Genomic DNA, 18,204 nt, shown 5'->3' with positions numbered 1-18,204 from the left:
CAAAGACGCAACGGTAAATTTTTAATTCAATAAAAAATTTATCTGTAATTAAAGGTTCTACTGGAACGTTCTAGCTGAACGAACGAACGTTCAGATGGAAGCTAATCAACTATGTCAATATGATATATTGACTACGATACTACAGATCGCACCTTTTTCTATGTTGGGAAGTCTTCGAGTAGACCCCAGCCGGCGACGATTCTGAGCGAACCGGCGAAATCCCGTACACCTGCAGATAGCGTTTTAAAAGTACAACTATTACGAGGGTCGTTTAAAGAGTTCGTGCAAAAATGAAAACAAAAATGAGGGAGCCAAGTCTGGAGAATAAGGGGGATGTGAAACTAGTTGGCAAGCAAATCGGTTGAATCATTGGTCCGTAGCGCAATGGTTTGTCTACATCTAGTGATAATGGGTAAGAAAAAAAAAGTTTGAGTCTTTGAGAACCTTGAAACAGGATTATATTTATTTCTTCCCCGATATTTTTGTTGACACACATATCAAGTTAAAAACATTTACGTACAATATTTCAAATCTAAACACTTGTAGTGTCAATGAGGTATGTCTAACCCTAATGCAAACTTTTATCACGAAGTTATTTCAAAAATTACTTTGAAATATTGTTGTAGCATTCAGCACCTCTAACTTTTGTTGAGTATGTTTTAGGATGAAATTATTTGCAAACTATAACACTTGTTGTGCATGATGGGTGTCAGAAGCGTATGAATATCAAACAGGCTGACCACTAGGAATAATTACGAATTGGTGCTCTTCAACATACAGGCGAAAATGGCTTGAACCTGCTAGTGACCAGTTAATGTTGTATTGTGTGAAATGTACTGCAAAAAACGCACAAGGATTTAACCAAATCAACAGCCGTCATTGTGATCGGAGTTCAAAAGCAACGACATCGATGTTAACAACATTCGCAGCAGCAATTAATTCGACCAGAGATCACGTGGCACAACACACATAGCTATTGTAATAGTTATGACTTGAAACTCGTTTTATCAAATAGTACAAAATATGAGACACGCTAGATTCTACGAAAGAAGTCAGCTGGCCATAAGAGCACACTGACTGGAAGTCGAACTAAGCAAAAACCAGACTTGAACCAGCGACGAATCGGTCCATCGGAACACCAGACAGTTTAACGAGCCAAAGCAACATTATAACGAACTATTTTCTATGTAACGTTCGTAAGTCATTGTCACAAGTCATAACCATCGATGATTAACCTGAAATGGGTTCTAATTTATACAATTTGGTACCCACCAAAATTGTTTTAATTTGAATAAAAAATATAGTTTCTGGGCTTTGGGTTTAGCAAGATTCATGTTTAAGTACAAAAGATCCACATTAACTATATCCGCTTGGATCTTTATTCAGCACATTCTTACATAATCAAACATATTTGGTAACAAAACTAGCTCAAAGTTGATATATTGATACTTCGTCTGTTGACTAGAATAAATAATAACGATACACCTACGGCAGACAATTCTCTCATACTGAACAGATCTGGCCGGCGTCTGTTCAACGCACTTCACTCTGGCTGAGATCAGGCGACTCACGCGAAACTTCTCGCGGCAACATTTTTCGGTACACACATACATTCCCCGCTCAGCTTTTCGTGGATCCATGGCAAGTAGTTAACAATCCGAGTGTAGATGCCGGGCAGGTTCGGCCTAGCGCAGCCTCGTCCCCAGGAGACCACTCCGATGACCTCCATACTGCCGGAGTTCCCCATTTTGTGCATTGGACCACCGCTGTCTCCCTGTGGATTGGTATCTTCTTGTCATAAGTGACAATTCTCTGATAAACGAATACTTACCTGGCAAGCATCTTTTTTACCGTCATGGAAACCAGCGCACATCATATTCTCGGAGATCTTTTTGCTACTATAACCGGCATCCAAACACTGCTGCTGGGACCAGATGGGAACCACTACGGATCGCAGAGTTTTGGATGGTGGAAGCTTCTCTTCGATACGACCCCAGCCAGCGACGATTCCAAGCGATCCGGTGAAATCCCTTACACCTGTAGATAGCATGTTAAAAGTACAAAATCTGTCAACAGATTATGGTTCTTGACTATTACTTCCATCCGGCAAGCAAATCGGCTGAATCGTTGGTCCGTAGCGCAATGGTTTGTCTAGTTCAAGCAGAGCCACATCATTGTTGAAGGTGAAAATATCGAAACTCTCATGATCGATGATTCGCTTGACCCGTCGGAGTTCCGTGTAGTCCTTCGAAATGTTGTGTCCACCAAGGTAGACCTATGGTGAGAGATGAGGTTCAGCTTAAATTAATGGCTGAAGTCGCCAGACGTATTTACCCTTATTTCGTTCGGTTCGAACGAGTTAACGCAATGGGCCGCGGTTATCACGTAGTTTTTGGTCAACACCGATGCCCCGCAGTACAGCTTCCCCTGGCGAAATAGTCCCGCCAGCCAAGGATACTCGTGGGCTGGTGCTTCTGCGCCACCAACAATTCGGTTTGAGCGACCGTTGACGCCACATACTGAAATGAATTCGAAGCGCATTATGGCGGTTGTTATTAATGAAGAAAAAAAAAATATTCGGAGATAATAACAAAAAGAGCAGACATTATGAGAAGATTAATCGATTCACGATAAGATACTTGTGGTACTCCTTGCTCTTAGGTCCAATATACATAATCTGGAAATATCACCGGCGCAAACGGAAAACAAATTGAAGTCTAGTGTTGCTAGGATTCCTGGGTGACAAATCGGTGTTCCCTGAACGGGGTGTGTCAAATGCTACATAATTAAAAAGATAGCTTTAGAATTGTAAGGTAAATGATTTTGTTTTGTCCAGTCGAAAATATGATCATGGTTTGTCCTCGTTTTTGAAAGCTCTAATTCAGCACACCTCTGTTAAATCAGGTATTCGAATGTTTCAAAACATATAAATAATATTTTTTTTCATAATTTAAAGTAGTTTTATAGTATATTTTCACGGAATCACATGTTTTAAAGGATTATAAAATACACCATCTATTGATGTCAATGCGACCCTCACTCGAGCTAACTTTCATTCGATCACCATTATTTACCATTATGATTATTTTCGCTTTTCTGGATTATAACACATATAAATATTGTAAACATCATGCTTGCACACCATTTGTATCAGATTTACAAAGCTAAACCATTAAATTAACGCATTTTGATTAACTCAATTCTGATCATGAGTTGCCCTATTCAATAATGTTATTTTGTCCACATGATTTCTTGGCTTGGCGCGCTGCAGTTTGTTTATTGTGTCCTTCGCGCATGACAGAAATAAAGTTTCTTTATGTTGAGTGTGTTGAGGTGAACATTTTTAAAATGCCCAAGAAAAGGCAATATTCTGAAGAAAGCATAAATTATGAATGGATCAATATGATGACAGTAAACTCAAGTAATGATAAATGCAACATCTACTTGAGAATTCGAATGTTTTCATTCAAAAATGGTGATTTATATAGCCGGACAAACCATGATCATTTTTTGGACAAACCATGATCAGAGGTGGTCAAACCATGATCATAATTCCTCTTTGACGAAAATCGTTTCAAAAACATAAAATTTGAATAATTTCAACGCCTTATGATAGTATTAGCAACTAAAAACCCAAACTCGTATCGATTATATGTGATTTTCATGAATAAAAATCGATTTGCATTAACTAGTTGCGTAAAAATACCCCAAATCGGACAAACCAAAATCATTTACCCTACATCAGAATGTATCATTATAGCTCAAATATGCCCTTTTTATATTTATAAATTAAATAATAAAAATAGCACATGAGACCAAGTTCGTTTTAAATGTTTTGTCTGCACATAGTTTAGGGACTTCAATAAATAAAATAGGATAAACACATAAATTCGTTGAAATACTCAAATGGGATAACTTTTTAGTAAATATCATCGTTATTTCAGATACAGAACATATTTTAAAAATCAAATTTCCTTCGGTTCTATTCATATTGTCCAGAATTTAGTCTCATTCTTTGATTACAAATATATTAGTGATATAGATTACAAATATGTTTCGTAAAAACCTCTAAGTCTTCACTTCAATTCACTTCATCTGTAGAAATATGTATTACTACAAAATGATACTTATACTGTGACTGATACTGCCCTAGGTCGAATGAAAAGTTTTTTTTTCTTTATATTTAAAAACCAAAAACTCCAGTGTTTCACAACTATAGAACCAGATGAAAAAACTCTCAATCCTTTGCAAAATTAACGTCAATTTCACATGAATTACAACAAGTTTCTAATTCGTAGGTCATCTTTAGTTCTCGATCAGTTCAATTAACCCATTTGGGGTGGTTTTGACTAAGCTGCACCATGTTGTAGTGTGTATCTCGTTCTACGCAGAGAATACTGTTCATTTCAGCTCTTCAAATCACTTATACTGCTTGTAAGCTGCTTCTACTATTCGTACGATCATTCCTCATAAGTTCTTGATAGGGTGCTTGACATGACAATTTAAAGCCCTTATTCCTCAAACCATGCTATGACTTTCCGGATTTTATGAATTGATGCCAAGTTTCTCAATTATCACATTGTTTCTATGTAAAAACAGAAGTAAATGATTCTGAAGTACTTCGTTGCACTTCTGACTGTTTATTCGTGTTGATGGTAAGCTACCTAAACCAGGCCTTTTTGAGAAAATTCTCCCCAAACCATAAAAATCCAATCTCCAGAGCTGCTGGTCCAAAAATTAATGTGGAAGCTAATACCTTGGGTTTTACTATTTCAGGAGAACTTCTCTAATAAAAAAAACAACTTGAATAGAATTTCTTCATACTGGAAGGACTTACGGAACGTTCAACTCGTAACTTTGCAGGTGGTAGTTTGATGGATTGAGGAAAATATTTTCAAAACGGCCTGGTTCAGATAGCTTATCATCAACACCAATGTACAGTCAGAAGTGCAATGGAGTACATTAGAATTATTTACTTCTGTTTTTGCATCAAAACACCGTGATAATTGGGTAATTTGACATCAATTCATAACATCCGGAAAGTCAAGGCATGGCTTATTGAATAAGGGCTTGAGATTCTGGATCAGTCAGCTTGTTTAACAGATCAAAACCTTATCAAGAACTTATGAGGAGTGATCGTACAAATAGTAGATACAGCTTACAAGCAGTATGAGCGATTTGAAGAGCTTAAACGAGCAGTATCCTCTGCATAGAACGAGATACACACTATAACATGGCGCAACTTAGTCAAAACATCCCCGAATGGGTTTTTTTATCTGATTGAGAACTAAAGATGACCTACGAATTAGAAACTTATTGTAATTCATGTGAAATTGACGTTAATTTTGTATAGAAGTGAGAGTTTTTTCCATCTGGTTCTATAGTTATGAAACACTGGCATTTCAGTTTATTTTAGTGTTTCGCGCCTGAACACAACAATAAAGTTCAAATGGCCAGTCTTTCCAATGAAGATAGTTATTATATCCTACACTATATACTTCAATTCAATCGACTTCTCTTATATCGCTTTAAACTCAAAAAAAAAATGAACGGTTCCATAGTTGTGAAACGCAGTGTATATGACCGTTGACCGTGTTGGACCGTTGACAGCTGTCGTTTGATTTAACGGAAACCATGGTTCAGCTCGAAGTGCGCTCTATGGGATGGTGAAAGCATTGGTCCGTTTTTCTTCTCCAATGATACCGGCCATAACGTAACAATTAATGGTGACCGCTCTAGAGCCGGCTACGATCAGTGACTTTCTTGTACAACAATTGAATGGCCTCAAACCCGAGGAGTTATGGTTCCCACAAGACCGGACCGAACGGACTTCCTCTGAGCCATATTCCGGAATCATATTGAATCCAAATTCATGGCAATCGATACCCTTTGAGGGTCTTAGAATGAAAGGGGTGTAAGTGGTTTGATCGATTTCTCTACATCCAGTCTCTCTTTTGGTCATAACTTAGCTGCAAATTCATTCCCAGTTGTGTTTGACAATGACGAAGGTAGGTCAGAACCTTATCTATCGGATTCTATACCAAACTCAAATTGGAATGTTTTTGCATTTGAGTTATTAATCAAAGAAAATGTTGACGAAGAGAAATCGATCAAGTCATTTACACCCCTTGCATTCTAAGCACCTCATTTATCTGTGTTTAATTTCAATTCAAACTTTTATGCCTCCCGTTCTGTCAACCTGTAATTATAACATGCAAAATCAGATTCACAAAAACAGCAAGCATTGAATGAAGCGTGTCTAAGAAATCACAAAATTCAATTATCTTAACTTTTCTATTTGTTTGTTTTTTTGAGCAATTTTTTATTGAAATTTACGGAAAACATGAATTATTATAAGATCATGTAAAATAATAGTTTTGATTTAATTTAAATATATCAAACTATTCCTAAACAAATTCATGTTTAGATTTCTCCTAAGAGAACCAAGCACAAAACTTTGGTTAAAATTGGGCCACAAACAGAAATTGCAGAATTTCATCGTAAAAATGGTACACAGTTTTGAGTGCCCTGATGTCAATTCTGCCCTATTCCGTCAATCTGTTGTATTTGCGATACTTGCTTATAATGGGTGAATTTTTTGTTGTTTTTTTTTTGCGGTTCTTGACAGATCACGCGTGATTCTTGTCATTTATCAAAATTAAAGTTATGTATTTTCCATCACCATTTCATTGTGGATAGACTAGCAACCTGTAGGACTGGTACTTACGTACTAGCGCCACCGGAGCGTGATTTTCATTATCATTTTATTTTTTGCTATGAAATTTATACTGATGCCAATGCACGATGGTTCAGTAGATGTATTTAGGTGGAAATTAGCATTTAGAGCTCTCCAGACAAAAACTATCTTCGACAAAGTTGTTACATATGATAGAGCGCTCATTTTTATGTTATCAGAAATAGAATGACCAAAATTGTCGATGAAATAAAAAATATAACTTTCTTAACTTTATAGATAGAGGTAATATAGTTCGACAATGTTGTAGCACCAGTTATTTAAAACATCTTTGCAGAGCAAAGTTTGTTTATCTCTTGAAATAACCTTTATATCTTTTTTTGGGTTTTTTTTGCTCTGGCTTTTATATTTCAAATTCTACGTGCAAACTGTCTGCAAAAGACTATCAGAACTTACTAAATCAAACATTTTGCGATGCAGAACTTGTCAATATCTCAACTCCACTCAAAATTATTTTATTTCTTCCCAAAAAATACGCTCTGTTCATTTTTTTTTTCGGCGGCAAAGATAAACAAAGTTTATTGGCGACATTCGAAAGAGCATGTTTCACTCTACATAATTTGTGATTTTCAAAACTATGTTATTTTTTGTGTTTGAGTAAATTTAAATTGAAATCATGAGTTTTTCGGTGAAAAACCATCAATAACTTTGAGTAGGATTATGATATTGACAAGTTCTGCATCGTAAAATGTTGGTTCTGATAAGCGCGCGAAGACAGTTTTGATGTAGAATCTATATATATATATATATATATATATATATATATATATATATATATATATATATATATATATATATATATATATATATATATATATATATATATATATATATATATATATATATATATATATATATATATATATATATATATATATATATATATATATATAAATGGATTTTTGTCTGTCCGTCTGTCTGTCTGATTCTTATGGTATGTAGGGGTTTTTGGGGCCGGGGAAGGTTTTCGTGATAGTTTGAGATCCCTCCCCCTCTCTAAGGAGGACTCCCATACAAATTAAACACAAATTTCTACATTACTCGGTAATTAATCAAGCAAATGAAACAAAATTTGACATTTGGAGGTTTTAGGATGCAGTCAATGTCCTGGAAAAAAGGTAATGAAGATGGTTGAGTTTTGAGCGACATAGCATGCGCTGCCAAAACTATTTCGCAAATAGTGACGTCAGTCGTTGTGTTTATTTTTGATTGCCCACCGCATCCATGTAAAAATGCTATTTGCAGGAAGTAATTTATCAGTTAAAAACGTACATTTTTGGAGAGTTCCCGCAGAATATGAGGCTAATGTGATAGCGTGGAGTGAATATTTGTGAAATCTCTCAGGCTCTCAGTGTCGGTGTGTATGTTGTGAGATAATAATCGCCAATTAATCAAAATTTCACCGAAAATGTTACTGCTATCGAGAACTAAGCATACGACTGCTTACCACATGAATAACACGATATAATTGTCATCTGTTAAAAAATAACCAGTTGAATGATTTCAGGAGAATTTTGACTCAAATTATCATGCAACCGTGAGTACATTCAACATTGTTTTGTTTCTTCCATATACATTCCATATTGAATGCTAATAATTACGACACGATATTTTGCTTTCCAATACAGATACACTTCGCCTACTGTTCCACCTCTATATGTACCTCATTGGGATACAATAAATGATTCTATGGTGGCTAGACTCTCCACCCCCTCTCTAAGGGGGGCTGCCATACAAATGAAACACAAATTTCTACATTACTCGAGAATTATTCAACCAATGAAACCAAATTCAGCATGTGTAGATATTAGAGTGCAATAAATGTGTTTACGGTGATTAGGTACTCCTCCCCTCTCTCCTAGGGGGGCGGGGTATGCCGTACAAATGAAACACAAATTTTTGCATTACTCGAGAATTAATCAAGCAAATGAAACCAAATTAGGCATATGGTGGTTTGAGGGTGCAATAAATGTTTCTATGGTGGATAGACATTTCACCCCCCTCTCTAAGGGGGGCTGCCATACAAATGAAAACAAATTTCTACATTACTCGAGAATTAATCAAGCGAATGCAACCAAATTTAGGCATATGGAGGTTTTAGGGTGCAAAAAATGTCTCTATGGTGGTTAGACACTCCACACCCCTCTCTAAGGGGGAGGGGGGGACTGCCATACAAATGAAAAACAAATTTCTACATTACTCGAGGATTAATGAAACAAATGAAACCAAAATAGGCATATAGAGGTTTTACGGTGCAATAAATGTTTCTACGGTGGTTAGATACTCCTCACTTATCTCTTATGGGGGGGGGGGCTGCCATACAAATGAAAAACAAATTTCTGCATAACTCGAAAACTAATCAAACAAATGGAGCCAAATTTTGCATGTAAAGATTTTAGGGGACACGAAACGTTTCTATGGTGAATGGACACGCCTCCCCCCTCTCTGAGGGGTGATGAGGGGAGGGATCTGTTTTTATTCTATCATATTTTCTGTATCAAACATTTATTCAATGTAATGGAGAAACATGTTATTTGCAAGTGGTTGAAAAATCTTGAACGAGAATTGTGTCTGAAAAAAATCTGATATTATAATGGTGAATTTTGATAGAAGTACTAGGTATTTTTGAGTAAAAGGTAAATTCAACGGGGTCGATTAGAAGATCAATCAATGAACAGTTAAGCGATTGGACTCATGAACTTGCGTTTAGTAAGAAAACGTGAATGTTTGAAGGTATTGATAACGAGAAATAAATTTTGGGCGAGACGAAGTTTGTTGGGTCAGCTAGTAATTACATTAAAAAGACTAAAATTCTAGTGTTATATAACTATAGAACTAGATGGACAAATTCTCACTTCTCTACAAAATTAACGTCAATTTCACATGAATTACAATAACTTTCAAATTCGTGTTTAGTTCTCAATCAGTTCAAATAACTCATTCGGGGTGGTTTTGACCAAGCAAGCTGCGTTGTGGTTCGCACAAAATACTCCTCGTTTAAACTCTTTAAACCACTCATACTGCTTGCTAGCTACATCCACTATTCGTACAATCACTCCACATAAGTTTTTGATAGGATCTTGATCTGGTAAACAAGCTGACCAGTCTAGAATCCCGAGCCCCTATTGATCACACCATGCCCTGACCTCCCGGATTTTATGAATTGATGCCAAATTACCCAATAAAGACTTTTTTCCATGCAAAAACAGAAGTAAATTATTCTGAAGTTTTTCGTTGCACTTCTTACTGTTCATTTGTGTTAATGGTAAGCAATCTAAACCAGGCATTTATTAGAAAATTCTCCCCAAACCATAAAAATCTCATCTCCAAAGCTGTGGGTCCAAAAACTGATGTGGAAGCCAATCCCAAGGGTTTCACTATTTCAGGAGAACTTCTCTGATAGAATAAATTTAACTTGAATAGAATTTCTTCATATTGGAAGGACTTACGGAACGTGTCATGTAATTTTTCAACTCGTAACTTTGCAGGCGGCAATTTGATGGTTTGATGACAATATTTTTAAGCAGGCCTGGTTCAGATAGTTTTTTCTCAACACGAATGTATAGTCAGAAGTGCAATGAAGTACTTCAGAATCATTTACTTCTGTTTTTGCATCAAAAAACACCGTAATAATTGGGTAATTTTGCATCGATTCATAAAATCCAAAAGGTTATGGCATGGTTTAATGAATAGGGGCTCCAGATTCTAGACTGGTCAGCTTATTTACCAGATCAAAATCCTATCAATTTTTCCATCTGGTTCTATAGTTATAAAACACTAGAATTTTAGTTTTTTTTGTTTCGCGCCTGGACACAACAATAAAGTTCAAATGGCCTTATAAATGAGGATAGTTATTATATCCTACACTATACACTTTAATTCAACCGACTTCTTACATTTCTCTGGAAACTCAGAAAAATGGAGTGGTCCTATAGTTATGAAACGCAGTGTATGTCACTTTTTCATTATATTCAATATCAAACCAAAAACATTACATCTTTTGCATGTTGAATTAATGTGACTGATAGATGACATTGTATCAACTAAGTGTAGTGTCGAGCAAAGTATCTAACTGTTGACAACAAATTGTGAAAATTTTAAACAAACATTTGTGTTTCACAAACCCATGTCCGGAATACAAATACATTCAGAAAATGATTTTGAATCCGGACGAATCAAAAGTTATCGAAGAAATTTCTTATTGAAGGAGTTTTATAAGAGTATGTTACAAATCCTAAAAGTATGAAGCGAAGAGTTTCGATCCAGAAAACCACAAAACTCATCGGTATACTAAACGGTAAACTGGCAAATCGGATTAAGGAGCTACACATTCACAAAAAAGGATGCAGTAGCATTAAATTATCGTTGAGTGGAAAAGTTAGCAAAATTCGTTGAAAATCTCAGAAAGTTGGATTTTTTTTTCATGATGATGGTCCCGCCTCCTTCCCCTACAGAGGTTTGAGCAAGACGAGTTATCTTAAAGATAATTTATCTATTTTTTTCAACATTGAAATCAGTTTAGCAAACATGAAAAACGAACTGATTTTATTTACAGATATAAGTTCAAAAAATTGCAATGTCCAAAAAAGCCAATACTCAGTCATGTCCGCCACAGAGCCGATACGGTCCCGACGAGGCCCTTGCAGCCAAGTGGTCCACCAGAGCACAAGTCCAACCGCCAGCCTTGTTTTAGATTGACTGTGAATACCCTCATTCAGAGAAATCGAGAAAATTTCCTTTACGAAAAATTCCTAGACCGGCACTTAAAAAAAACTTTCAATTTAATATCCTTTATATCTGTGTCTCGCGCGCGACGCTCAAACTTTTGTAGACTACTTTTATTTTTTTTAAACTAATACAACTATAAGAACGACAAAATAAAAATAAAAATAGTCCATCATTACCAAGATCATGACAGACATAATAGAGATCAATACAAATTAAAAAAAAAAATAATTTAAAAAAAAAATTAAATAATCTACATAATATAATCCGTTCAAAAAAAAACGTCAGATTAATTGAAAATATTGAAAACAAACTGCAAAAAAATTGTCCACATTAAATTATCCGTTCGTATAAAACATCGTCAGTAAAGATCTTCGTCATAAAAATAAACAAAAACTCGTTCAGCTGTTAAGAGAACACAGCTTCTAAATGTGAAGTCTAAATGTACAGTGCCTCTTAAATTCTGTAAGTGTTGTTGCGCATTTAATATGTCTTGGCATCGAGTTGAACACATTTATTCCTTTGAAGTACAACGAATTTTGTGAAGCACATGACAAGAAATTAGGTGTTCTTATTTCATTCGCGTTTCTAGTGTTATAACTATGAAAGTCACTTCCTCTTTCAACTCGATCACAAAAATATCGAGGCAGTAAACCGTTAATTACTTTAAAAATGAACACCATAGTTAAATAAACAATTCTTTGCTTCACGGATAACCATTGCAGAGCGTCCAACATTAAAGATGAGGAAGTGAATCTGTTACATTTTAGAATCAACCGCATTATTTTGTTTTGCAAGCGCTGTAATCTCGATATTTGTGTGTCATTGGCTAAAAATAAAATGGAAGAGCAAAAGTCTAAATAAGGAGAGATGATTGATTTGTATAGCTGTATTTTGCTGCAAATAGTTAAATCGTTTTTCAATCGACATAAGATTCCATACTTCTTGGCTATTTTCTTGATGACATTGTCAATGTGAGTGTTGAACTTGAGTTTGTCATCAATAATCACGCCAAGATATTTAATGTCCCGAACTCGATCAATAGTCTCATTATCAATATTGATATATTTAGTTTTACTTATGTTCAATTTCAATTGCTTATACTTCAACCATCTACTTAAAGAATGTAAATTTCCATTCAAATGTAAAACGACCTTATCTAAATCATTAGCTGCAATGAATAACACAGTATCATCTGCAAAAAGATTGATATCACAAAATCGTAAAACTCTTCGCATGTCATTGATATACATAATAAATAAAAGGGGCCCTAATACACTTCCCTGAGGTACTTCAAGATTATTCCCTAGGGGATTCGAAATTGTATCATTAAAAATAGTCCGTTGAGTTCTGTCATTTAAATAGCTTTCGAACCATTTATATGCAGTACTCGTAAATCCAAAGCGCTTAATCGTGTTCAACAACAAGGGCCTAGAAATTGTTTCGAAAGCGCGTTTTAGATCCAAAAAAACTGGAATGAATCTCTTTGCACTCTAGTTTCTCTTTCCATTTTGCTAATACCAAGTTCAATGCGGGGTCACAGGAATGACCTTCCCGATATCCCGATTGTTCTGGTATTAGCAAAGCATTGCAGTTAAAATATTCCAGCAGCTGGCCTTAACGACTACTTCTAATATTTTCTCTAGCGTGTGCAACATATTGATGGGACGAAACTCTTCGGCTTTAATCGTTCCAGCAACCTTTTGAATTGGAACTATTAAAGAATCCTTCCACACCTGAGGCACATGCCCAGTTAATAAAGACTTATTAATAAGGTCCAGCAAAATGTGATCAATGACATGAAAGCAATCTTGAATAACTCTAGCATTGACATTATCCACTCCAGCCGTTTTTCCTAAAGAAAAGCAAATAGTTCTAAGTTCATTTAATGTAATTGGGTGAAAACTTTCAAATCTACAACTACTGTTAACCGGCTGTTTTATTTCATCAGGTTCATCAACCAATTCAATGGACTGATTGATCAATGAAACACAATTGACAAAATAATCGTTAAACTTAGATGCTATAGCCTGTTCAGACTGTTCAAGTGTACCATTAAAAGTTATGGACCGCGGTTTGCTATTACTAGGTTTTAATAAAGATTTCAAAATTTTCTTGCTGTTGCTTTGATGCAGATCAATCTTCCTCTGAATATATTCACAACGAGTTTTCTTAATCGATTATGAATATATATTGCGCGCGTTTGTGTACATATTCCAATGATTTCCATCATTTGTTCTACAAAATTTCTTGTACCATCAGTCTCTCTCACGTTTAAGGCGTAAAAGATCCAAATTGTACCAGCTGTTCGAGTTTTTCATAGGAACAAATTTTTGGATACCCTGAAAACCCATCATCGTAGCAGAATGGATCAATAACTTTATGAAAAGACACCTGGATCTTGCCAAGAGCGTTGCTAATAATAAACTTGGTCAAACGGCTAGTTGTGTACGAAGGCAATAGCCGCACATGATTATTGTCGACTAAAAAAAATCATAAAATTAATTTCATTTCTTATGTTCATAATTGATGTTTCGTTTAAGAATATAAGAGAAAAACAATCAAATAATAAGCTCTACAAAAATCAATAACTAATTTGTTTCAAAGAAATGCCGCTGACAAAATGCGTCAGGAATTTAAAGCAAAAGAGTCCGAAATTCATATCATGATTAAATAATGTTCGGATTTAAAATCACGACACGATGAAGAAATTTAAAAAAATTGAACAAATATAACATGATTTTTTGGGGGTCTTCTTAGCCACTTGGTTACGCGTTCGCTTACTAAGCGATCGATCGTGAGTTCAAACTCAGGGCCCTCAATTGACCATCATTGTGTTGTTATAGAATAACTACGTCCACGCAACCATCATCAGCTATGGAGATCGATCCACGGTGGAACAAAGATCGATTCATCCATACAACTGCTCTGCTCTGCAAGAAACATCGGGCTGCTGTTCTATAAATAACCCAACAATGATCAATACCAACTGTCTCCGCTGTCCGGTCTGCTGAACAATGGAAGAACAGATAGAATACCCTTACGCCTAAATGGCTACTACAGTGTAATTTACCATAATGTAATGGAACAGAAAACCTAACGCTTAAATGGCTACTACTTCTACTGTGTAATTTACAATTTATAGAAACATAAACATATGTACATGTACACGATAAAAACCCGGCTCAGTTACAGATAAAATGCTAATGAGCCTAATAAATAAATAAATTGGATAAAAAAAACATGATTTTGTGGAATTCTGTGATTCATAAATTGGCTTCTAATTCTATAGGAACGGTAACGGTGAAGATGGTAAGCGCTTAAGTGTTCGGATTTCGATGCATTACGATACTTGGCCAACATGAAGTTTATCTTTTGACTAGTCTGTCACTGGTCACTTGATTTTAGATCATTACAGATTTGATTAACAAAACGAAACTGTTTCTCATCATCCACCTGTAAGGATCATATAACGACAGCGACAAAAATATTTAACTCGCAATAAAAGGACTGCACTAAAAAAAGTTCTCGGACTGATAATTCTTGTAAAAAATGTTGTCTATTTTTTTTTTGGATAGATTTTTTTTCCGAAATTGTTTTTTCAACACTGCTTTTCTTGTGAAAAAAAAATCGTTGCAGCTACGTCGGTGATATTTCTAAACACTCACATCCTACATGTCACTAAGCAACGTCAGAGACATTCCAGTTTATCATCCATCCATGAATCCTTCAAAGAGATTAGCGTCGGGTAGTACATTGACAACACATTTACCTCGCTCCAACTCCTTATAGCTGCGTCGATATTTTCATCGAAATTAAGTCCATCTTTGGTGCAACAATAGCTGAGAAAGTTTCGATTTTCAGCACTTTAAACAGTCCCCAACTATCGACCTACGTCATTGATTTTGCACCACTACAGCTGGCTTTCGCGGTGTATCGAGCACAGTTGTTGGTATACACGCAATCCTTCCCCGGATCAATATTAATACGAGGCAAACAACAATGCCACTACTCGTCATGATGCATCGCGCGCACAGCTTACCATTGAATATTAATTTCACCACCATTTATTTATGTGGATACTTGGCGGTGGCAATGGTTGAGGCTAGACCGAAACTCATTAAGGATAGATTCCTCGCCGACTGCCAACCGCTTTGTTTTGATCGGTAAGTCACCCCATTCGCTGAACAGCACGTGCTCGATGGCCACGATCTGTGAGTCTCCGGCGTGTTTGGGCCCACCAGCTTGGGGTCGAACTTGGCCACCAACACTACATACACAGAAAGTGAACCACCACTGGCACGGTTCCACTCCGATACTCCGCTGCGTACGCCCATTGCATAATTGGCACAACAGCATCATCGCATCGCCATCATTTTTTCTCTTCACCGCCATCGGAGCCTTCGTTGTTTACATTGTTAACCTTTCACTTTTTGCAACGGCAGCTACGCTGAATGCGCGTTTTGCATACCACATCGAATTGTTTGTTATGTATCTCTTTTTCCTGGGTGGAACCACCCTCCGAAGGTTCCTCGGGATGCTACAGGTCACGTAGACTATCCGCACCATCCCGTTTTGCGTTCAAAGATTCGATATTGCGTCGAAGTTGATCATCTTTCCATCTTTGCGAACAAATGATAATCAAGACACCTCACGCAACACTTCACTGTCAGATTGTACACTTCATCAACGTTCACTATCACTTTCTCTGAGAACTTCTCATCCGTAGAATAAAACCTACCACAATTGCAGGAACCATCGCCGCCAGCCGGAAGTGCCATCACCACTAGCCGCACCCAGCAGATCAATCCAATCGCCAACCGAACTTGCATGATGATTTGGAACTATTAATGGGAAACCGAATTAGAATAACGAACGTTCTAAATCTGCAAAATCCGCGTTCGAGCAGGGTTTCCAAATCGAAAGCTGCGATCGCACGACGACTTGTCACAGAAGCAGCCAGCAGTCGATCGCGAAATATGTAAAATATGCACAAAAATTATATACTCGCCAGTTTCGGGCGAGACAGGAGTGTATCAGTATTGTTCTGTGACTGGGGATGTTAACTCGATCGTCTTTTATACATATGGTTAAGTTCAATTGTGTCATATGCGCGTGAGTACGACGAGTTCGCGCGCGCTCTTGGGTTCGGTACCTTCGAGGACGTGCCCGCGGGCGGCTTGCACCCTTCTGCCCCCTTCCCTTCCCGCGATCCACCCGCACCCGTATCGTCCTGCAGTGACAACAGGCGGCGAACCCTCAGTGCGAGCCGTAATTTTCAACGTGCGCCCCATACAGTACCCACCCCATGCGAACGAGAGTTCAACACGACCCGGACCGGGGGGCGGAAGTTGGATGAGCCGAAGCGCAAAGGTCGCACGGCAGATTCCGAGCACAAAATCAACACCGGCCCGAGGAAATCATCACTCTCACTCTCGATTACCTGTGCGTGCATTATGCGAGGGAGGATCGGAGAGCTTGCGAGAGTCGTGGAGAACCCAAAACCCCAAAACATATGTCCCGACTGAGCGGGAGAGAGCACTTATGTCAATGACTGCACAAGTGTTGTTTGGTCGCGTCTGTAGCGACGGCGGCGACGAGGTATGGGTGTTGTCCTTGGCTCTGCTAACACACATCTCAGCTATGTAACCATCAACAAACTATTGGGTGGATATGCAGCGGCAGAAGCACTCTCGCTCTGCAACCGTATGATGTTTAACCTGGGAAGAGAGAGACGCGGCGTGTGGGACTTGCAGCAGCTATAGCGTCGACAGTGTGTGACTCACGGATGCATCTGCCGAGAGTGGAGGGTGGAGGATGCATTGGGGTTTTGTTTATTCTCAATCATTTGTCGTGTCGCGGTAGACCGGATTAAGCTAGCTCTACTTGTTGTCGTTTTTATGTTTCTTTTTTCTTGTTTTCTTTTTTTTTTTTGAAATTCGGAAACAGCATTGCTAATTAGTATGCCAGTAGGCGTGCATACGCGCATTATAGGGCATGCAACAGTGCCCTTTTGTAGGTCTTGGGCGTTGCAAAATGTGCCGCTGTGCATCGAGAAAATTGTTATAGATTATAAATGGTTCCAATGACACGTCAAATCGATGAAGTATGGCAATTTGAGACGGCAGGTTTTTTAGCAATTATTTTTCGTTTCAAGGTCAGTCATCATTAATTGTCACCATATTCGCCCTTTCTTGTTTTTTTTTCTTTTTTGTTTTGTCTGAGTCAATACGGTACTGACAGAAAACGGGCTAAGTATTGATTTTTCTCCCAAAAAATGTTATACTTATTCTGAATCTCCAATCTCCATTTTTTTAACTTTATACACTCTGTCAAACTTCTATAAGACCAGGTAATCTTGCTGCTTTGTGTCATTGTAAGGTGAGGTAAGGTAAGGTATTGTATTATAGAGAGTTTAAACTTTTTCAGTTCATTCGTCTCTAGCCTTGAGAAAGGCCCTTTGAAAACTTTACTCTACTCCAGCACTACCCCTCCACCCTCTTGCCTTGAGAAAGGCACTCGATCCCTCGCCGTCCAGCTCGTCCAGCAACGATGTTGTCCAGTCGGTGTCCACACAAAGAATGATAATTTTAAGGAAGGAAGGAAGGTATTGAATTAGAGAGACTTTAAACTCTGAGAGTTCATTCGTCTCTGATCATTTTAAACAAACAATGCTTCAATTTATAGTCTAGTGTGTAGGTATTGGCGACTACCATACACTGCAT

The 18,204-nt window shown here is 37.3% G+C and overlaps 2 protein-coding genes across 2 annotated transcripts in view; both read right to left on the bottom strand.

The window, feature by feature from the left end:
• The window catches only part of LOC129761085 (uncharacterized), a 149,992-nt gene that overhangs the window by 86,024 nt on the left and 45,764 nt on the right, over positions 1-18,204 (bottom strand). Inside the window, exons 10-14 of the mRNA XM_055758788.1 lie at positions 16,221-16,323; positions 2,335-2,519; positions 2,098-2,275; positions 1,832-2,037; positions 1,572-1,774 (exon numbers count right to left, since the gene is read on the bottom strand). Of these exons, the coding sequence (XP_055614763.1) occupies positions 1,572-1,774; positions 1,832-2,037; positions 2,098-2,275; positions 2,335-2,519; positions 16,221-16,323 (875 nt within the window). The remainder of the gene's footprint in view (positions 1-1,571; positions 1,775-1,831; positions 2,038-2,097; positions 2,276-2,334; positions 2,520-16,220; positions 16,324-18,204) is intronic.
• Positions 1,393-16,506, bottom strand: LOC129762888 (trypsin 3A1-like). Its single transcript, XM_055761476.1, has 5 exons — positions 16,221-16,506; positions 2,335-2,519; positions 2,098-2,275; positions 1,832-2,037; positions 1,393-1,774 (listed from the first exon to the last, which is right to left on the bottom strand). The coding sequence occupies exons 1-5, from the start codon at positions 16,309-16,311 to the stop codon at positions 1,568-1,570; spliced, it is 867 nt and encodes a 288-aa protein (XP_055617451.1). The 5' UTR covers positions 16,312-16,506; the 3' UTR covers positions 1,393-1,567.

Source organism: Toxorhynchites rutilus, chromosome 1 (assembly GCF_029784135.1).
Source record: "Toxorhynchites rutilus septentrionalis strain SRP chromosome 1, ASM2978413v1, whole genome shotgun sequence".
NCBI classification, from domain to species: Eukaryota; Metazoa; Arthropoda; class Insecta; order Diptera; family Culicidae; genus Toxorhynchites; species Toxorhynchites rutilus.
Note: the sequence above shows the minus strand (reverse complement) of the source record. Positions and strands in the feature narration are given on the sequence as shown.